Here is a 22331-nt window from a genome sequence, read left to right as displayed (position 1 = left end):
CCAGTCTCCATTTCTGGACTTTAATCTCCAACACGTCGTTTATTACTGCTGCTTTTCTTTAAACAGTAATATTTGCTAGGAGCTGCAGTGGCTGCATCCCTACGGCCGCTGCTGGGGTTTATCTCCTCTCTCCTGGTGAGGAGCTGATGGATATAGATCCAGGCAGCTGTGTGACCTTTACAGTCTCACTCCGAGTCTGGGGATGTGGATGTAAGATGGTTTCAAGTCATTTTGATTTTATTACAAACCAAAATACTTCACATTCAATAGCACCTCGTGTCCACAGGATAATTACTCATGGGGAACAAACAACAACCCAAACCTCAACACCTTAGACAGGTACTGGTGCAGCTGTAGCTCAGTTAGGCCGTTCCAAGAGATCCCAAACTTGGAAGCATCCAACGCCCCACCTGCTCTGGCTCCCAGCTTTCCTGTGGGACATCATTCCAGCATTACACCTTAGCAGGAAGCTGTCTGACAAACAATTCACCATTCAATAAACACACCAGCTGCACCTGCAGAGAACCATCTTCATCATCCAACTGACTGCCAAATCCCAACGTTTGGTGCTGAAGCTCCTGGACCAGCTGATGGCATGGGGGTTGTGTTTGAGCAGTGACTTGTGGCACCTCCTCAGGCATGTCACTGGTAATGCTGAGGGAATAAAACCTCACAAACAGGAGCTTCTTCACTCCTTTTTTGTGGGAGAACATCAGGGTCCCAAGAACCTTTTTATTCCTGTTCCCAAAAGCTGCAGTGGCTGTAGCTTCCAGCCTTCCCAAGGAGCAGAAGACTGAAATGGAGGGATTATATTTAACCTGACACCCCCAAATCACGGGGGAGCAGGATCCAAGCTCCTTGGTTAGTGCAGAGCCCTCCTGCTGGGATATGTGCTAATACCACAAAAAAGTAACAACTGTTGAGGAGCTTCCCTGCCATGTCCTTACCCATTCTTTGTCACAATTAAGTTAAAAAGACCGGACCACTGCAAGCTCTATTTTTACACCCTTGGGCACGTGCTGTCGCCTCTGAGAGCTGCTGCTGATTTAGGAAGGAACACAAGGAGGGAGGGACTGCATTTCTATACCCTGTGCTGCAAAAAGTGTGGCTGTGTCCTTATTCTTTGTCACCAGCAGCACAGAGGTACCGTGATGCTCTCTGCAGCCACAGGAGGTGTGAGGAATGAATGCCCATTCACGTTTAACATCAGCTTCTATGGCACATGATCCTTCCCAGCGCTGCGAGGCAGAGGAATCCTGACAACAGCAGAGTCAAAAGGAACCCAGACAAATGTCAGCATTCATGCAATTTAACAAAGCTCCCTACTTGTTTTTACAAAAAAAAAAAAAAAAAAAAAAGGAAAAAAAAAAAAAAAGCCCCGAAAGGTTTTAAACAAAAGGAAATGTCCTTCATTCAACACTGGTGAAATCTTTCAGCGCTGTCAAAGCGACTTCAAAGCCTCTCCACATCTGCCTGCTCCAGCCAAGCACTGCTGCCTGTCCTCAGGCCTTTGTGATGTACCCTTCTCTGATCAGGAAGTCATAGATTTTCCTGGTTTTATTCACATCAATCTTGATGAGGGCTCGAGCCTGCGCCAGTCTCAGGCCTCCCTGTTTGTTGCACTCGTTCACTAAAGCAGCTTTATATTCCAAATAGGCTCCAGGGACCAGCCTCACCATCTGACAGAGCTGCAAGACAAAAGGTGAAGTTAATAAACACCAACACTTGTCATGTTCTTCCATTCTCAGAGCCCTGCTGGGGGAGGAGCACGGGGAATATTTTCCTGAGAACACTTCCAGTGTTTCCTTGCACAGGGCAGGCACATGGGAATGCTGTTTGGATCCACAGGTAGGGAGGGGAGGAGCCTGCTGGCTGCTGCATTCACAAACATTCCTGATGGAAAAATCAAGGAGGAGGATGAAATCAAGCCCTGGGCTGGCAGGAGCACAGCTCTGAGTGTGTCCTGTGTGGGCGTTGCTCCTTCCCAAGCCCGGGAAGCACACATGCCACAATTGGAAGCAGCAACTGGGCTGGCTGGCCAGGAGCCAGGGAGGGCATCTGGCTGCTAATCCCCTGCAGACTCAGGCTCTAATACCTTCTACAAAAGCAGCTCCCCCTCCACAAGTCTGGCATGGAAGCTGTGCAGGGAAGGCATTCCGTGGCTGGAAGTTTGGTAAGGAACGGCTCTGCACAGCCCCTGAGCTGTTTGGCTGCACAGCTCCTGCTCAGCTCCCAAATTCCAGCTGCCTTCCAGGAGCATGGCATGGCTCCTGCTGGAGAAACTGTCTGTCTCCTCCCTTTAATAAGGAAATGCTTCATGCTCATTCCTCATGGATAGGAAATTGCAGAATTCCTCAGCCCTCAGACTTTCTGTCTCAGCTGACCAGGAAATCAGATTCCACACACACACTGATGTCCTGCCACCATTATTCCTGTGCTGAATGGAGCAGAAATGCCAGTTCCACCAAAGCCAGGAGCTGATTCCCAGTGCTCCAGCCAAGGGAAACATGCACAGAGGGGAGGCTGAGGTACAGCTGTGCTTCATGGGCACTGCAACCTCCCTGGGGCAGCCTAAGGACACCTCAGGATTTCTATTAAGAAATAATAATCTCTTGTTTCAATATTGTTCACTGAGTTAGAGGACAGGCCTGCACTGGGCTGAAAAACAACCAGTATTCATCAAGAAAAATTAACCCCTGTGCTCAGCCCAGCCTCACAGGGCAGGCAGGGAGATGGATGAGGTAACAGCACCAAAGAACACCCTGGTGCTCTGCTCCTTTCTTTGCTAAATCAGCCACTTTGTGCTGTACGTGTAGCACAGCAGACTAAGAGGCCAGCTGGAAAACCTGAATGATTTCTGTGAGAAAGGAAGAGCAGTCAGGGCCTGTGACTGAGGTGACATTCACAGCTCCCCAGGCGTGGTGTGGGCAGCCCTGTGCTGTGGAGACACAGACTGTGGAGATGATCCTTCCATCCTCTCCTCACCTCCTTCTCCTTCTCGTTGAGCTTCTCAGTGCCTGGCAGGCCCGTGAGGTTCAGCGGCGGGGCACTCCGTCTGCCTGGGGTGAGGAGGAAAACTCCATCAGAAAAGCTCTGTCAGAACCACAGCAGTGTGGGGGATCAGGAGGAAAAGCTCCATCAGAAAAGCTCTGTCAGAACCACAGCAGTGTGGGGGATCAGGAGGAAAACTCCATCAGAAAAGCTCTGTCAGAACCACAGCAGTGTGGGGGATCAGGAGGAAAAGCTCCATCAGAAAAGCTCTGTCAGAACCACAGCAGTGTGGGGGATCAGGAGGAAAAGCTCCATCAGAAAAGCTCTGTCAGAACCACAGCAGTGTGGGGGATCAGGAGGAAAAGCTCCATCAGAAAAGTTCTGTCAGAACCACAGCAGTATGGGGTGGCTGCTCCTGGGCCCTGCCAGGGAGGCAGTTCAACCCAGCTGGAGCCAAGTGTTTACAGACAGGGCTATCCAGGGCTCAGCAGAAAGCTCTGCTGATGCCACAAAAGGTTTGGTTTTGCAATTTGAAGCTCTGTGAATGTTGCATGAGACTCGTGAGCTGTTGGTTTTTGGGAGGAAGCTTTGTGTCAGAGTGGCATGAGGCATGGTTCAGCTGGGCTGAGCCTCCTGACTGTCCCAGCTGCAGGGAGGGTGTGCCAGGTGTGCTGAAACCAGCACCTTGTAAGGATGATGAGACTTTTTATTGCTGTGATTAAGCCAATTTCTCTCTGGCATTACTGACAGCTTCATGAGGCAGAGTTCTCTTCAAATGCCTTTAAATACCATTCAGGTATTGCAAGGCAAATGCAGTTTGGGGATTGACTTTTTGTCTGTTAGGATGAACAGTTCTGAAGGAATATTTATCACAAGCTCATCTGGTGTTTATCACTCTCACTATTGTTTCTATATCATTATATAAACAGCAGTTATAAGTTATGGTTTACTTTGCTGTTACCTGGCATAGCCTAAACTTTCACAAGGGCTCTCTGCTTGCAGACAGCTTTTTTTTTTTTAATAGCTGTTGTGGTTTTTTTTTTTTTTTGCAATTTGCAGAGCTCAGGACAAAGTTTGGGTTATTTATTCACATTGAAAAAAGTCTCTCACTCTGTGCTGTGGGCTGCATATTTAGCACTGTTAGAGATAGGTGTCTATCCCAGGATAACTCCCCAAATTTGGTGAAGTGATGAGACCTTGGGAAATGTGCAAAAAAAATTTGTTTTTCCCAAGGATCCTGCCCTGGCCAGGTCCTGCCCCTGGCACTGGGAAGTCTCTGTGTCTCCTGGGCATCTGCAGGAACAGAAGGGATCTGGCTGGGTGTGAGGAGCTGAGCAGAGGGAGCTGGGGGACTGGGGAGAAGCTGGAGTGTGAGTCTGTGGGAGGTGTAAAGGAAGTTATTTCTCAGCACTGCTCCCCCTTCCCATGGCATGAGGCCACTGTGCTAGGAGGGACATGACAGAATTCAGTTTTACTCTTTTATAAACCCAGAAAATACCACACACACAAACTACACTAAATAAAACATATCAAGGCTGCAAAGTCAAGAGCTTAGAATCTAGAAGTGAAGCATTAATTTGCCCTCTTGTATATTCAGAGTGATGCAGCCTTTAATTAGAGCCACGTGGCAGCTCTTCCCCAGCATCCCTGGGCAGGATGTTTGCTTAATTAGCAACTCTATGGTATTCTGTTTGGGTTTTGTTCCACATGTGATGCTGCTTGTAAACACTGTGAGCTATCACAGCTCCACAGGCAACACAATCCCCTCCATGGGACACTGGATCCTTGACAAACAAGGAAGTTCATCCCTCATTCCAGACCTTCAGCTGGAAGACACTGTCCTCCCTTCACGGACTCTGAGATACACAAAGCTGTTTTTTACTCCAAAATACCAGATCTTAGCAATCACCAGACAGGTTGAGAACAGTCTGTAGTGCCCTGACTCACTGCTTGGGATCCTGACCCAAATTTACCAGGAAGAAATGAGGAAGAACATATTGACCCAGTGTCCACCTCTGAGAGGTTTGATTCAAGTGGTTTAACAGCATCCACATAAAAAGTGGGTGTGGGGACAGAGCCAAAGCCATTCTGCCTGGCAACATTTAACAACCTTGCAGTAAAACTTCATCCCAGCCTCAGTCACCCCACGACCTCAACAAATGGGATGGGAATTTATTTAAGTCTTGTTCATGAGGACCTTGATGACCCCTGAATCTGTCCTGACTGGGCACTGAAAGAAGATGGGGTCCTCTTGGTGGAAAAAACCCTGATTTATGCTTACAGACTGTGAAAATTCTTTTGTTTCCTGCCTTGCTAATGTAGCTTTAGGATGGATTTTGACCTCTAGTCAGAAAAATCTAGAAATTCAGCAAAAAGTCCTGCAGGATATGTGAGTGCAATGACTTGCAGATTGATGTGATGTTGACTTGAGCAGTGCTTCACCGTGAGGTTTGAGGACTGACACTTTGGCACTTGAGAAAAAGTCAGAAAAAGCTGTCAGAGAAATATTACTGGGTTTTGGCAGACATCATCTAACACTTACCTGTAGTTGAAGGAACTGGTACCGTGGGAGTCAGGCCAGAATCACTGAAAAGAAAGGAAATTTTCAAATTGCCTTCATGTTTTTTTAGGAATAACTGCATGTGTTGGCCCTGAAAGTGCTTCTTCCACAACTTGTAATAATTATACAATTCAACTTGCATAACCCAGGCCCTGACTAGGAATCAACAGGATTTATAAATATTTAGTGTTCCCACATTGAAAAATATGTCTGAAACCTGTTAAAGAAATGTGGAGGGGCACACAAGTAAAAATCCAGTGGAGACTGAGTGGGGAAGTTCCAAACCATCTCCTGCACACAGGATGCACTTCCTTTACATTTGCTCCTTAAATCCAAGTGCTCGTGCAGGGTGATGACACATTAATAATGCTGCTACATCTAAAATCATCTGAAATATTTCAGGCATCAGCTGTGCCCTCATTAATATCCATAAGGAGCTCATTTCCCTCCGTGACTTTATGAACAGCAGCTCAGTTCCTGAAATATAAATTTGAGAAAACTGAGGGGTTTGAGTCCCTCCTTTGCCTGCACTCAACAAGCACTATTGCTGTCACCCACTCTTCAGCCCTTCTCAATTCTGCAGGCTGCTCCCACTTTGATAAACTGGCAATGGATTTGTTACTATCAGGCAGGAAAATGAGTTGGATGCAAAGTGAACCACAGAATCCCAGGAAGGTTTGGGGTGGAAGGGACCTCGAGGGGCAGGGACACCTCCCAGTGGAGCAGGCTGCCCCAAAGGCAGCTGGATGGGGCAGTGCCAGGCTGGGCCAGGCTCCCTGGGCACCCCTGGCAGTGCTTACATGTCTGCCTGGCGGCTGAGCCACTGCTGGCAGGCGCTGCTGTCCTGGATGTACTGCAGCACCTCCGAGAGCATCGTGCGCTTCAGCCGCTCCTCGTCCCGGCTCTTCTTCAGGTGCTCGTAGGTCCGGGCACCTGTGGCACACACACACAGCCTGCCCTCACCACCTGCCTCCCCAAAACACTGCAGACTGCCTTGTCCCTGCTTCAGGAGATTTTGGGAAGGTCAGGAGCCTGCCACTCCCAAAACACAAGCCTTGTCCCTGCTTCAGGAGATTTTGGGAAGGTCTCTGCTCCCGGCCCAGCCTCTGCTGTTCTCCCTGGTGGTCACCACTTGGCACCAGAAGGGATCAGATTCCACCCTGCACCCTTCCCCCTGTTAATTTCAGGCACAAATCAAACAAAAAAGGCTTCCATGATCTAATTCCAGGATAAACCAGGCCATTTTGTCATGTGGAGGCCTTAGGCCTCTCTCCAGATATCACAGGTGTCGGCAGGCAGTGCAAGTGTCCCAAGATAAAGCCCTGAGACCACTGTGCCACGACATAAATATGTTTTAATGAAGCTTTTGCAAAGTGCTGCCCAGAGCAGAGCTGTGTTAGACCCTGTGATCTGCAGGCTGATGGCTCAGATCAGCTCTAAACCAGCCCAGCTGGACTGTGCATCATTGCTGAAGCCTTGCTCAGCTCCAGAGCCTCTCTGAGCTAAGTGCCTTTTTATTCAACACATCCTGAATGTTGTAAAATCATCCTTCCCTTCCTTGATGGATGGGAGTGGGCTGAATAATGCATCAGGTACTTACTGCAGAAATTGGTGATTCCTGCTGCTCTGTATTCCTGGAGTCTCTTTATTTCCCTGCGCAGCTCAAATTCCACTGTTGGACCCCACGAGGTGGCAGGAGGGAAAACCAAAAAAGCAAAAGTGGGTCAGTGGGGTGGACTGGGAATGTGGCTCTTTGTTATCTGCCTGCACAGCTCAGCTCTGAACACACAAACCACAGCCAGAGTTAACCTCCCTCCACAAGATCTCAATATCTCTCTGTCCCCATGCTCCTTGGTCACAGATTTCAGCTGGTTTCTAGAATTTCCGTGCTCTGAAAAGGCATTTTCTCTTCATGCTTTGATAGTCCCTTTGCCATACCCTAGACAAGGCAAATAACAATAATGTGGATTTCTAGAAGGCATTTCAATAGCTTTGAGGAACTGCTCCAGCCAGGCTCCTTATACATCAAATATTCTCTTGGAACTATGATTTTCCTAGCTGGACCTTCCAAAATTTTTCCTTGCAGACAATTTTTTTCCTGCAGTCAGGAAGATGAAATTATGAAATGTTTCTTCTGCTCAGAGATATTTCCTGTCTGTTGCTTTCATCAGCTGCCTTCCAGCACTGCTCAGTTTTACAGAGAGCAAGTTTCCTTGTGAATTTATTTCCTGCTGCTGCTCAGGAGACCTGTGTAGTGCCTGTACCTGCCAGGTTCACCTGAGGATCTGCAGCCACTACAACAACAAAACCAGGTTCCAGGAGCAGCACTCCCATGCAGGACTCATGACTTTGCAGGATCATGCTTTTGGTATTTCATGCCGGGTGTCCTGAAAACACGGGCACAACTTCCTAAGTGCTTTGTTCTTTCTAATGAGCAACAACTGTCCCAGTTTAAGTGACAAAATGAAGCAGGATGTGGTGACTCGGGCTGGAATCTGCCTAAATGCAGGCTGTGGGATGATTCAGGGATGGAACAATGCCTCTCCCCTAAGGTAAGGACATAATGACCACTGCACTATGTAATTATGTGACATTAAGTACTTTAACGTGTGTCTTTCAAAGAATTCACTTTGCTGCCAGCTCCCAATCTCTCCACACAGACATAATATAGGGATTTTATTCTTCCCCTGATACAGAGTCCCAGTAAATAAAAAGTGCTCTTCAGATAGAAAAATATTACCTCTAACATGTGACCAGAATGTTCAGTCAGCTGCGAACTCAAACAAAGAGCTCGGACACAGTTTAGTGGAAAAAACCCACTGGCTGCTCATTCAACACATCAGACCACAAATGTATTTGTTTTCCTGAGGTGGTTAGATGGGGGAGGAGGAGGAAAAGCACCTCCTGCCCCCAGGACAGGGCTGTGTGGGGAGCAGCTGCAGCCCTCCTGACTCACGCGCGTGGCTCTCGATGAACTTGTCGTGCTCCAGGGGCCCCAGGATGCGGGCAAACCTCCTCATGGTCTCGTACAGCTCCTGCACCTCCTTGGGGTAACGCCTCTCCAGAACTGCAGGGGCAAAGTGCCACATGTCACCACCCCTGCTGCCAGGGAGAACACCTCTCTGGGGGCTGCTGTGAGCCCCAGCCTCAGCACTGCCCAAAAATCCACATTTGGGCCTTTCAGGTGCCACAGCTACAAACTGCTGAGTAAAAAGCAACAGAAGTTACAGCCCTTAAAGTCCTTAAGGCACAAAGGGTGATATTTAAATGTTGCTCAGTCATTTCTCACAAGAGTGAGGTGCACTTACAAGGCCTGGGTTCTACCTTCCCCCTTTTCCCCACTCAGCAGAGCCCAATTGCTTCTGAAGAGCAATTTTGAGGCAAGAACTAAAACACTGGGCTGGGATAGTTAGAACCAGACAGCTGGAGACAGCTGGGGCAGGAAATGGAAATCTGCTGGAATTTAGAACATCTGAATATGTTCCAGTATGAACAAACCACACTGGTGACCTGGAAGTGGTGAATGTGTGAAGTTTTGCCACTGTGAAGTCAAGCAGTTACACCTGATACTCACTCTGAAATTTTCTGAGGTTGATCAGGCCATGATCTCTTATAATTCTGGAAATGAAAGAAAATTATATTATTAAAGACCATTACTCCTGCATTGCCTCACAAACACAAAGGCTTCAGAAGAAACTTTGATTTAGACCATCAGAGGAGTCTAAAACTAAACATGAATGAAATTTCCATAAGCCCTGGGCTGGCTGGAATGGAAACATGATGCAGTGTGTCTTTAATCAGGGTAAATCTTGGACAGTGGTGTGCATTAGCACTGAGCACAAAGGAGCTGCAATCACTTTAAAGGTTGGAAATTGCTTCTTCAGGCACAGATTTCACATCTACAGCATCTTATAACTTGTCCCTCCAAAATCAGAGGTAAGGAATGTCTCATGAACATCATTTCCAGCTTCAGAGAGAGACAAACTTCCCTCTGCTAAGGCGCAGGGTAGAGCTGGACTGAAAATGCCACCAGTGGCCCAGGAGAAAGGCATTTTTCCATGGCAGCCTGGGTTTTAAAGAGGTGAGGGAGGTAACTCTGGGCTTGGACTGCTCCTGCTGGGATCAGGGAAGGAGCAGAGGGAAGGCAGGTGCCTGACAGATCCCTTTGTCACCAGGGTGAGCAGTGCCACGTGCTCATTGCTCTGTGGTGACTCCGCTGGCAAACAAGATATCACAGAGCTGGGCTGGCAAGGTCAGCCCAGAGCTTGCTCTGTGAATTCCATGACATTTCCTCTGCTGTGCACAAAACCCTCCTGTCCCTGCAGAGTCACCTTTCTGCCAGTGACATCACTGACTTTTGTGGCATTTGCCAGATTTCTGTCCCGTCCTGCTGTTGAAACTTCACAAAACCTGACACTGGTGTAACCACAAGAGTTATGGAGAGCCCTGCAGCACTTTTCTTTAGTATGACAAGACTGATCATCATGGAAATTACACCACATAAATACTTTTTATTTATGGATTATAAAGAACCAGGTCAATCCTTCCTGTCACTCAGCAGAACTGTGCAGTTTTATGAGAAGGACTGGAGCAGCCTCACTTCAAATCACTAATCCTTCCAGTATGGAGTAATCCAGCAAGATATAATTTTAAATATTGAACAAAGTACTGCAAAGTTATAACAAAACTTAATTTAATTAATAGATTGAGTCATTCTAGAACGCTGTCAAATGAGTTGAATAAATTATTCAAGCCCACATCAGCAATTGAGTTATCTTCAGTGTGGAAAACTAACTTAGGGACCACTAGGATTTAAAAATAATGATGCAAATATTTCTGGGGGAAAGAGGGGGTCCAGCAATCAGTCACAGTCTGGCAGGATTTATCTGAAGCAGGAGATGAATGATTGCACTGCACAGGGAAGGAAAAGCACAGTGACTGCCTCAAAACTCACTTTTTCCGTCTCTGTCTCTCCTTTAACCTGGAATGATAGATATCTACAACTGCAATCTTCAGAGCTGCAAAACACAAAGATTAAAGAATTCATAAGCAATCACTGCAGGAGGCTGAATTCCAAGCTTTTATGTTCACATTAGGCTGAAATGGTTTAAAAATCCTCAGGCAATTTTACAGGGGCATCAGCTCAGGGCAGCCCTCGCTACCTGGGGAAGGTTTCCTTTGCTTCCTCCTGCCAAATCCATCACTCATGTCAGCATGAACCTGGGCTGGTCCTGAGAACTCCTCTCCTCCTCCTTCTTGGACTGCTCTGCTACCTGCAAATATTGTTCCTTCACACATGCAAGAGCCAAGTGTTCCTTCTCCTGAGGTGCCACCTTTGGGCAAAGATGTTTGCCCAGAACAGGGAACTCCAAAAGGCAGACACAGCTCTGACTGTGAGGACTCAAAGTAGCCTTTGCTACAGTTGTTAAAGACATCTGGAAGATTCCAGCTTGTTAACTTCCAAACTGATCTGTCTGCCAGGAGAACAAAGAATAGCTCAGGACAATGTGAAGAAGCCCAGGAAAAAGGGATGCTCATTAGGAATCACATCCTTCCCCAAATCCAACCTGTCTGCAGCCTGGCTGAGCCTCTCACACAGCCTGCAGCTCCTTTTTCCTGCAGCCATTAGCTTAATAAACTTTTTTTTGGGGTAAATTCTTGAAAGACAAGATAAAGAGACACCTATCCCCTTCCCTTCCCTTACTCTGTTGGATAACAGACAAATTCTAGGTTATTAAATGAGTGTAGAGGTGGCTGATTTTCAATGGGTTTTTTTAAAAATTGATGTTAATAATTTCCATGTGCTCTCAGAAGGAAGAGGCTCAAGGCTTGGCAGTGGTTTGGAGGCTGTGACACAACCACCAGATTTTGGAAAAAGGGGAACTGGGGTGGCCCAAGGGGGACAGAACCCAGGACCAATTTCTCTCTGTAGTTACACAAAAAGAGCAAAACTGATAGTGGCAGTTCACTGATTGTACTCTCAGATTAATAATTAATAATGCAATAAACAAGTGTGGTTCTGTGTAATCTTAAATATGCATGTAGGTGTAAACACCAGAAAGCCCCAGCCTCTGGGAAATGCATCCCTGCATCCCTCTGGGTAATCAAATTTCACACAAACAGGGACAAAGCCCAGAGGCTGTGGGGATTCAGGAGCTTGATCCCAATAAAAACCCTTCAGTTTGTCCCAAATTGCTCTGACATTAATCTGGGAGCAAAGGATTCTGTATGAGCTAGGAGGGGTGCTGCAATATTCCTCCTTGCTTTTCTGAATTTCTTGCATTTTCCAGCATCATTGTGTATTTTCACAGTGAGGGATTTAAGTTTCCTAATTTAAGAACAAGCAGAGACAGCAAATTCTCCTTCGTGCTAAAATGTGGGGACAGGAAATTGGGAATGCAGCAAGTTAAACATGAATGAAATCCATTAGGAAGGGCTGGAATTGGAGCCAATTTACAGAAAATATTTTTGTAGTTTTGAAACCCTCTGCAAGCTCAGCCAACTTGTTATTTTCTGGGGTTTGTGTGGGCAGAACTTAATAAGTACATGCAGAAACTGCACTGGAGAACCTCTATAAATATCACAAGTAATTATGCACCTCTAACCATGGAGTTTTGATGCTTTCACCTGGGTGCACAGTATTCCAAAGAAATGATGATCAGCTGGGGAGAGGAAGGAACAAATGAAGGGGGAAAACAGAGCTTCTGCTCCCAGAGCAATGAGTATTTCTGCCACACACCCTTCTGGAGGGGCTTTTGTTTCTACCAGGCAGACTCAGGCAGGACAGGCACTCCCAGCTCTGGAGTGCATGAATAACTCTGACTGCTCCAGGAGCAGGGAATGAGAGAGGAGATGCTGGGGGAATGGCAAGGCTCTGCCTGGCCTTCTCCCCCTGGGCTCTGCAGGGAGCCAGCTGCTTGTGCTGCTGTGTCAGATACTCCAAGCTGACCCCGTGCCCAGTGTCCACTCTGGGCTCTGATAAGGCTCTGATAAGGCTCTGATAAGGCTCTGAAGGCCCCATTGATAGGCAGCAATTCAAGGCTCCTTCCTCCACTCCAAAAAAACCCCAAATATTTTGGTTTCTGCAGAGTGTGTCCCAAACAGTTTCTTTGCTTTTCATTCCTCTCCAGCCTGACTTGGTGTGCAGGAAAGTTTGTGGAGCACTCCTGAGTGAGAGCTTTGTTCCACGAGAGAGCCTGCCTTGGCAGGAGAGGCCCAGGCAATGGGAAGAATGCAAAGTAATCCCAGTGAACACTGTGGGACCAGTGTGTGCCGGGCTGGGCACCAGCTGAAGGGCTGCAGCCCAAATTCAGGCACCCTGGAGCACAGCAGGACCCATGGCAAGCAGTTCCATCAGCCTCTGGAGCTCAGCAAACACTGCTCTGTCAGGAAGGACATGGACTGACTGCCCTGCAGCTTAACTTCACATTTCCCTGCCAGCTGCAGCCTAGTTCCACTCACTTCTACATCTGTGGTTTCAGCAATTACTTTGCAGTGTTAGAAGTGAAAAATCATTTACATGAGAAGGGGGGAAAAAAAGCTGGGAAAAAGATAAATTACCAACGTTCTAATTCAGCCTGATGAAAACTTGTAGTTCATGAAATATTCAAGCACTGTGGGCTGAATTAGGCTTGTAACTGGTTGGTGCTTTTGATCTGTCCATTATGATTTTGTGTAACTGCAATATGTATTTGCATGTCCTTACTGTGCTGCCAGCACTGAGCAAAAGAGAACAATTCCAGAAGTGAACTGAAATGAGAGAGATTTCATACAAATTTTTGCCATCTCAAAAACACCAAGAAGTGGCAGAATGATGTCTGTGACCTCCTGTGAGGTGGGGAGAGCTGGTACAGGTACAGGTCCTGTGATCCTCACAAAAGCTGCCTGGGAGCCTTCCCACCTTGCAATAAATAGCATTTTCTTGTGGGAATACCAAGAACTTGTTCAGAGTGACACAGGGAAATCTGACAGGTAAAATACATGGGATAAAGCTTTAAATAGAAATATCACATAAAAGATATACATCAGAAAACAGAGGTCAAGCAGCTCAGATCTAGAACTACTTAAAAAATAATTTTTACAAAATATTATGGAAAGCAGTGTGGGAGAAAGGGGAGAAGGGGGAATTCCACTCCAGTGGAAGCACAAATATTGCTGTGGGATGTGCAGCACTGAGCTCTGGTGCACCAAGAGCAGGAAAGAGAGACCACAGAAATTGTACTGGGGTGTCCCAGGCCCCAGCCTGAGTGACTTGCAGAAAATGCAATACAAAAGTCATTTTCAAAAATTAATCCTGAACCCAGTGAGGTTTAACATGTGGCAGGAAAACAAACTGAGGATTTTCTTCCCCACCTGAGCCTCAGTCTTGGCTGTGAGGCCCCATTTGGGTTTCTCTGGGCTATGAAATTGTTCAAGCCCCTGTCCCATTTTTGCCCCATTTCTGTCCCACTTTCTCTTTCACCCAGGCTGTCCCACAGCCCCCTCTGCCCACCCCCAAGCACAAAGCTCCTTAAACCAGCCCTGCTCTCAAGAGCCCTGTGCTGAGCATCCCCTGCCCCCAGGGCTCCTCAGCTGGGCTGCAAAATCCTCTCAGGCAAAGTGGTCAAAACTGCAGCACAGGGAGGATGTGGCTCCTGCCTTTCTCTGTGTTAAATGGCAGGAGTGAAAGATCTCACTCCAAATTCTTTAGGAAAGAATTCCTGCTCTCCCCAGGGAAAAGGAAAGAAGCTGGCTGGATTTCTGCCAGGCTTTTCCCCTCCCACCTGGGCAGATGTGGACAGCTGTGGGGAGGCAGATGCCAGAGTTCTGGGCTAAGAGACCCAGCCTGCAGCTGGCCATGCTCCACAAGCTCTGCCAGGCACTTTGACACAGCAACTGCCTGACAACTCCTCCCCAGCACTGGAGACAGCTGAGGGATGGAGCAGAGAGCACCCAATGAAATTACCGAGCAAAAACATTGGACAGACGGGGGGAAGTATTTTTTCACACAACACGTAATTAAATTGTGAACTCCTAATTGGATTGTGGAAGTCCCTGCTGCAGGATGTGCAGGAGCACAGGCAGATCCAGCAGGAGCTAGCAGAGCTGCTGGAGGATGAGGGCTGGCACGAGGGCAGGTGTAAGGGAGTGCTGGACGTGGGTCTGTCATTAATGTGCAGAAGTAGGAGATTATTTTGCTTTTTCAGTTCACCAGGAGCCAGCAGAGAGCTGGCAGGAGGAGTCCCTGCCATGGCCTCAAGCCAGTCCCCCCTCAATAAAAGCTGAAAGGGGACTCAGGACCTGCCCTGAGCCAGGGCAGTTTGCATTCCTAAAGCTCCTGCATGCACTGCTCCACTTCAAACTGGCTTTTTTAACTTTGCCAAGCCTGTCTGTACGTAACAGGGATTTGTCTGTCTCCAGGGGATGCAAAGGCTTTAGCTCAGAACTGCCTGACACAGATGGCAGAATTCTGAGGCACAAACACAGGACTCCTAAACCCTGTGTGCACTTACAAACGTGGGGAAAAGCAGGATCTTCTCCTCTCTGGGGATTAAAATGTCACTTCAGTAATTCCTGTTATTTTGTGTGATTAAGGCAGCATGCTCACAGAAACCCAGAGCAGGAACTGGGCTCACAAAATCATCTCCACAATAAAAAGGAAGTTGTCACACACAGCTGATGCTACTCTAACTCAGGGCATGCTGAACATATGAAAATCACAGCTTTGAGTCCAACACTTTTCCTGTGTTTCACATACACTGCACACCTCCCTGCTGCCTGCAGTGACACCCACCCCGACAGATTTAATGCATTAAAAACCCAAACATGAAACCCCAAACATCACAAGTGTATGTTCCCTTTTAAAGTGTGTGGAGAAAGAAATGAAAAGCTGCCCAGGCACCTGAAACAGTTTTCAGACTGGGTACAGAAATATGGCACTTACCATGCAAAATGTCTGAATCGTCTTCTACAAAATCAATATCTCTCAAATCCCACTCAGCATAGTTGTCAAACTCCTGTTCAGAGGTGATCAATACATGGTCACTAACGAGCACTGAAACATTGAAATCAGGATGTCCTGAGCTGGAAGGGACTCAAACATCCCCAAGTCCAACTCCTGGCCTGGCTCAGGACACCCCCATGTGCCTGAGAGCCTTGGGTGGGATTTTGGGAGCTGATTCTGCTCAAAGGTACAAACCCAGGCCCTGGGGGGCTGAACAGGACAGGAGCAGGAACTGGGGCCTGCTCCATGCCCAAAGCATGGGAGGCAATGCAGGTCTCCCAGGTGATGTCTGGAGCAGGGTGTGTGCTCCCCTCAGGCAGGTGACAGTGCTGGGGCTGATCCTTTGGCCCAGGAGGGCCACCCCGGCTGGACATCTGGACATCTGGACAGCTGGACATCTGGACAGCTGGACATCTGCTGGCAGCAGCAGGTCCTGCAGCTGCTCCTGCCCTGTCTCTGCAGGCCACCAGCGCCACCTCGGGCACCAAGGGCCTCATTAAGCCAGAGCTTTAATCACCAATATGTCACTTGGGAGGGAGGATCAGAGAGCAGCTCCCAGCTCCTCAGCCCAAGCACAGGACTGAGAGCATCCCTCAGCCTGGGCCCTCCTCTGGGGCTTTTACAGGCAGGGCCAACAGGGCTGAGTGAGCTCAGCTTGCACCCAGCAGCCAATTCAAAATAAATGGGAGGATGAAAGAAATTTAAGATTAAACGGGAGGAGAGTGTTTCTTACCTCAACAAAGTCAGCTCTGGCTGGCATGTAGCCAGCCATGTCCCTGGAGAGCAAGGAGTCAAAGGTGGGCCGTGGGGGATCATCAGCAGCTGCAAAAAACAAAGGTTTTCAGCTGCTGAGTGGGGCTTGAGATCTTCTTTTAAGGATCTGTAAATAAGTGTTTATTTTGCAGGAAAAGTGGGAATAATTAGTGGAAGAAAAATACCCTGATTGGGCTTTTATTCAGTGTTATAGCCAGAAAAGACAGAGTTCATCCAGAGAAAAATGCAGCAATCTGAGATCTTCGTACTATTCTCAAGAGTCAAACACAAATTCAAGGTAATAAACAGGTAATAAAATGTAAACTTTGCATTTTGGAGCTCAGCATCCCCCTGTAAAGCTCTGCAGATCCCTGGGGCTCAGCGTGCAGGTTCCTTTAGTTAATAGCACCAGGAGTGGTAAATCTGCCTTCTTCAGGGGGCCGTTGGCAGGGCTGCAATTAAAGGCAGAGAACTCCCAGGTTTTACAGCCCTTCCCAGCTGAGGAGCTCGGTGTTTCACAGACAACAGCAGTCTGAGGCTCACAGTGCACTGGTGCAGGAGCTGAGCTTGGTGTGTCCCACAGCACAGATAAAGCAGGCTGAGGCACAGGGAGTTTGTCTTGGCCCAGGGCACATAAAAATATCAATAACAGCCAGGGACAGAACCAAAATTGCCCAGTTCCTACTGTTTAGCTCTAACCACTTCAGTGGGAAATGTAAAGCTCCAGCAACTGCCTGGCCCAGGGAGGCTGGGGAGCTCTGCAGTGAGCAGCTGCCAGACTGGGGGAATGCTAAAGATGTGAAATGCAAGGAAAACTGAGAATTTGTGAACTTGCTGCAGACTTTTTTAACAGGCAGCTTTCAAGGGAGAGGTGTGAAATCAGCACAGCTGAAAGGAGTGATTTTCTGACACATTAAATCAGCAGTCAGGCCTGGGACAGGGTGTGAACACAGAAATGTGCTCAGGAGCAGAGGGAATGCCTGAAGGCAGAAATCCCTGCTCAGCTCCGAAGCACACTGGGATCTGTCCTGAGGGACACACCTGAAGGAGCTTTGGGGTGGGATAAAACATCCCAAACTTCTGCTGGGCTGATTTCTGGGTTGTGGAGGATTTCTGCTCTGCTTTTGAGACCCTGATGTTTGGGTCAGACCCTGTGTCCTGCCTTGCCCGTGGAGCTGGCAGCCTTGTGTGTCTGGTACAGCCAGGAACCCATCCAGTGAGAAGAGAACCCAGCTCCTGAACCCCCCAGGGCAGCTTCCAGCCCAGGTTATCCCTCTGGGAATGCAGGCACCCAGATCTGTGCTGCCTGTCCTGGCAGGGCTGGATACTCACAGTGGAAGGGAATGGCTGTCTCGTGGTGCTGAGCCTCCTCTGCCTGCTTCAGCTTCAGCAGCGTGGAGGCAAACAGGGGGTTGTTGATGAAGTGCTTCATGTAGTGCTTCTCACACTCCTCCTTGGATTTGGTGCACATCTGGTTGGCCACGTCCTGCCTGGAGTGGGGAGAGGGGGAGGCATCGTGTGAACAACACAGAAATGTTGGGGCTTCTCACATTTCTCCAGTGGGACAAGGTAATTTTGGACAAGAGATTGGCAGTGTGCAGAGAAGTGGCCTGTGCTGGTGCCTGAACTCACTCTCTCAGCACCAACACTCACTTGTTGGTGCCAGGGAACAGTTTTGGGTGCCCATGAACAATGCCATTCACTGTTTTCATATGGGAAACCCTCTGGCTGATGGAATGTGCCACATCTTTAACAGGCTTGAAATTTACTGATGTTATCTGAGAGCTTTTAACACATTTTACTGGCTCCAGGCAATGGCAAACTCAGTGACCAGTTATCAACCCTACTTCTGAAGAACTCCCAGCTCTGCTTCTGTGAATCCTGGGGTTCTGAATTTTAACACAACTATTTTTAACAAAGGAGGAGACAGGGAGCTCATGAAAACAGGATCTGATACTCCAGCCTGCCTTTAGCTGCTGAATTAGTGTCATTGAACAGCCAGTGTGCACTGATGAATTCCACAGTGAGATCCAGGGGAAAGAAAGGAAAACCTGCCCATCGTTGACTGGAATTGGCTGAACCACAGAACTCTCACCAGTTCCCAAATCCACAGTCCATCACAGCTTCCAGGAGAGACATCTCCTCCTGAGCTGTCCAGTTGGGGTCCAGCACAGGGAAGTCAGATGTCTGGAGAAGAAAAAAGAACAAACTGTGATCCTGTGGTCCAACCCACCTCAGAAAGGGCAGGGAAGTTCTGAACCACAGGGTGACACAAGAGATAATTCTGGTAGCTTTAAACTTCCACAAAACCTGGCTGAATAATTATTGGATTACCTAGGGCATCAACCACAGCAAATACTGGAACATGCTGTGTCTCCCAGCTGTAATTGCACAATGCTGCACCATGAAACACAGAAAAATCACTGGAGACTTTAAGAATTATTAATTTGGAGGAAGAAGGAACAGCCTAGAGAATCAGAAGCCAATGTGCCTGGTTTAAGGACTGTCAGTCTAGTGAGGAGCACTGTGCCACCCAGGCACAACAAAATGATGCAGCTGTAAGTGACTCCACTACTCCACTCTGTTCCAGGTGGATTTTTTTCTTTTTTTAATAGTTTAAAACCCCTGAATCAAAGAATTGCATCTTCTTGCAGTGTAATGTGAGTAAGCAAGGGAAGCTGTGAGAGCCCAGACTGAGCAGGGCTGTGCAAAAGGAATATTTACCATGATCTCATAAGTGTGATCACTTTGGTGCTTCTTGTACTCAAATCCTCGGGTGAAACACTGCAGAACAAAAGACCAGAGCTGTGTTACTTCTGCCCTGAGAAGATTTTCACTTTTTAAACTCCCATTCTCTGCCCACCTGCCCTTGTCTCAAGGCTCCACCCTCCAGCCCCCTGAGTCACTCCCGTGTCCCTGAGCAGGTGTGCAGGGATGGCAGGGATGGCAGGGCCAGCCCGTGGTGGCTCTGTCAGAGCAGTGGCAGCTGTGCCCTGCTCTGGCACTCACCTGCAGGCACAGCAGGAAGGGAGGGGGCCCACACTCAGCACACTTCACGTAGGGCTCCGTCAGGTACGAGGAGCAGCCCCGGCACGGGGGCTTGTCAAAAGGGTCACCTGGGGAGAGCAGAGGGGATCTCCTGTCACACAGGCACAGCACTGCCTGGGCAGCCCCTCAGCCCCCCTGTGCCCAGCCCCTGCAGCTGATGGCTCATCCCAGCTCAGGATGATCCTATGGATTTTAAATGGACTCAATAAATAGGAATGTCAGGTTATAATGGCTTCAAACTCAAGGAGAGCAGGGTTAGATTGAAGAAGTGGGAAGAAATCCTTCCCTGGCAGGGTGGGCAGGCCCTGGCACAGGTGCCCAGAGCAGATGTGGCTGCTCCTGGATCCCTGGAAGTGTCCAGGGCCAGCCTGGATGGGGCCTGGAGCAGCCTGGGATGATGGCAGAGCATGTAATTGGATGGGCTTTAAGGTTTCTTCCAACCCAAACCAGCCTGTGCTTCTATGATTCTGACTTTTCCCAAGGAAATGCATTTGAATCAGCTCAATTGTAAGAAGAGAAAAATCAGACAAAACTCACACAGAATCACTTGTGTGAGCACTAAAGCACGTCCCCAAAGTGCCACATCCACACACTTTTTGAGCACTTTCAGGCATGGTGACTCCAAAACCCCACTGCTCCAAGAAATCCTTGTGCCATCAGGATTTTCCTGAGCAGATGGATGTGATGGCACTTACTGCTGAAGGAGGCCAGGCGCTCCATCCCTGCCCTGCTGCTGGCTCTGCTCCTTGGGGTGACACCCGGCCGGCCCGAGCAGCCACAGCGTGAGCCTGGTCCCAGACGGGGGATCCCGAAGGGAATGCTGCCTCTCCCCCAGCCCTCGTGGAGTGACCCTCCCAGGATGTCCTGAGCAGCAGGCAGAAGGGCTTCAGCAGCCGTCAGACCCCATTCCACACGGATCCTCTCTGGCTGTGGGGAGAAATCCAACACACAGCTGTGGGGTGGTGGGGATGTGAGGGTTCAGGGGATTGGGTGTGTGAGAGTTATGCAAGAAAGTGCTCCGCACCTCCCAGCAGCACTTCCCATATCCCACTGTCCCTATCCCAGTTCTCAATCCCCCACATCCCAGTCCCCATCCCCACATCCCACTCTCCCATATCCCAATCCCCGCTCCCCCATATCCCAATCCCAACTCCCCAGACCCCAGTGCTCGCTTCCCCACATCCTCACTCCCATTGCCCATATCTCAGTCCCCTCTCCCCATACCCCAATTCCCAGTCCCCCATATCCCAATTCCCACATCCCAATTCCCATTCCCATCACCATTTCCCCATCCCCATTCTCACATCCCCATGTCCCCATGCCCATATCCCCATATCCATCCCCATCCTCATTCCCATTCCCACATCCCTGTTCCCATCCTCAAGACCCTGTTCCCATCCCCACATCCCCATCCCCATTCCCATATCCCCATATCCCCATATTCCCATTCCCACATCCCCATCCCCATCCCCATATCCCCATCCCCATTCCCATCCCCACATTCCCATATTCCCATTGCCATATCCCCATCCCCATCCCCATATCCCCATCCGCATCCCCATCCCCATTCCCATCCCCACATTCCCATATCCCCATCCCCATTCCCATCCCCATTCCCATCCCCATTCCCATATCCCCATATCCCCATTCCCATATCCCCATATCCCCATTCCCATCCCCATTCCCATATCCCCATCCCCATATCCCCATCCCCATTCCCATATTCTCACTCCCATATCCCCATTCCCGCCTGCCCCTCTCCCCCTCACCGCCAGGCGGCGCCCCCGCCCGGCCCCGCCCCCTCGGCGGCCCCGCCCCCTCCGGCCCCGCCGCGGCCCGCCAGGCTCCGTGAGAAGCGCGCGCGCTCCCGCCGCCGCGCTCCCCGCGCCCCCCGCCGCCCGAACCGCGCTCTCCGCGCTTCCCCCCGGCCCGGCCCGGCCCGGTCCCGGTGCGGCCCGCCGGGGTTGGCGGGGGGAGCCGGGGCCGCCGGGGCCGCCTCTCACCTCGCTCGGGGCGGCGGGTCGGGCCCGCGCGCGTGCCCGGCCGTGCGCACGCGCCGGGGCGGGGCGCGCGCCCCCTGGCGGGCCCGGCGCGCGCCGCAGGCCCCGCCCCGCCCCTCGCGGGGCCTGAGGGCGCCGGGCCCGGCCGGGACAGCGGGACCGGGGCCACACCGGGGCACCGGCAGAGGCCGTGCCAGCCTCGTGTCCCGCGGGGAACAGCCCCGGGCCCCTCTGACCGCCCGGGAGAGCCCCGCGCTCCTCCCACCGTCACCGGAGCAGCTTCCCCCGCCTCCTGACGGCGTTCGGCCTTCAGGGGCATCCCGGCAGCTCTTGAGGTGGCGAGGGGGTGATTTCATGGGAAAGGGCTCCCGGGACACTGCGGATGGTCTTGTGAAGCAGGTACGGGAGGAGCTGGCCCTGTGAGGGATTAGAGCAGATAGAGCAGAGAGAATCCCGGAGCGGTTTGGGTAAGGAACCTTCAGCATCACCCTGTGCCCCCCCTGCCATGGCACGGACACCTTCCACTGTCCCAGGTGCTCCAAACCTGTCCAGCCTGGCCTGGGACGCTGCCAGGGATGTGGATCCTGTGCCAGGGCCTCCCCACCCTCCCAGGGCAGAGCTCCTTCCCAATATTCCATCTAACCCTGCCCTCTGGCAGTCTGGAGCCATTCCTCCCTGTCCATCTCAGCTCCTTGTGTGAACTATTTACCAACAAGATTGAAAATGCTGGCCTCTATTTCCTTTTCCTTTTGCCTCTGAAAAATTATGGGAAAAATTTAGAACTTGGGAGAGGCAAAGTGTGGAATGTCAATGAAATATTTATTGCTTCTGCTAACAGGTTTTTCCTGCATCTGGGAGTTAGGACTCTGGGTGGTTAAGGGGAGGAATCAGTGTGTGGGGATCTGGTTCCTGCTTTTCCCAGGAAAGGTGATGCATCTGCCAGGGAAAAATGCTCTCCTGAAGCCTGCAGCTTTCTGTGAACTTGAGATATTTCAGT

General features: G+C 49.8%; 1 protein-coding gene across 2 annotated transcripts; it reads right to left on the bottom strand.

The window, feature by feature from the left end:
- Positions 1-211: 211 nt before the first annotated feature.
- On the bottom strand, positions 212-21389 carry TADA2A (transcriptional adaptor 2A). 2 transcript variants are annotated; one of them, XM_059865956.1, is made up of 16 exons: positions 21338-21389; positions 20030-20261; positions 19296-19402; positions 19011-19070; positions 18382-18473; positions 17619-17776; positions 16267-16355; positions 15474-15546; positions 10506-10569; positions 9126-9169; positions 8508-8618; positions 7152-7223; positions 6352-6484; positions 5534-5577; positions 2986-3059; positions 212-1688 (listed from the first exon to the last, which is right to left on the bottom strand). In XM_059865956.1, exons 2-16 carry the CDS (start codon positions 20052-20054, stop codon positions 1503-1505), a joined length of 1332 nt encoding a protein of 443 aa, XP_059721939.1. In that variant the 5' UTR covers positions 20055-20261; positions 21338-21389; the 3' UTR covers positions 212-1502. The 2 variants fall into 2 exon arrangements, 1 of the variants encoding a protein (XP_059721939.1); XR_009489171.1 differs by lacking the exon at positions 6352-6484 and having other exon boundaries at positions 1545-1688.
- Between the last annotated feature and the right edge of the window lie 942 nt (positions 21390-22331).

This window comes from Haemorhous mexicanus, chromosome 22 (assembly GCF_027477595.1).
Source record: "Haemorhous mexicanus isolate bHaeMex1 chromosome 22, bHaeMex1.pri, whole genome shotgun sequence".
Taxonomy (NCBI): domain Eukaryota; kingdom Metazoa; phylum Chordata; class Aves; order Passeriformes; family Fringillidae; genus Haemorhous; species Haemorhous mexicanus.
This window is presented reverse-complemented; position numbering and strand designations above follow the sequence as displayed.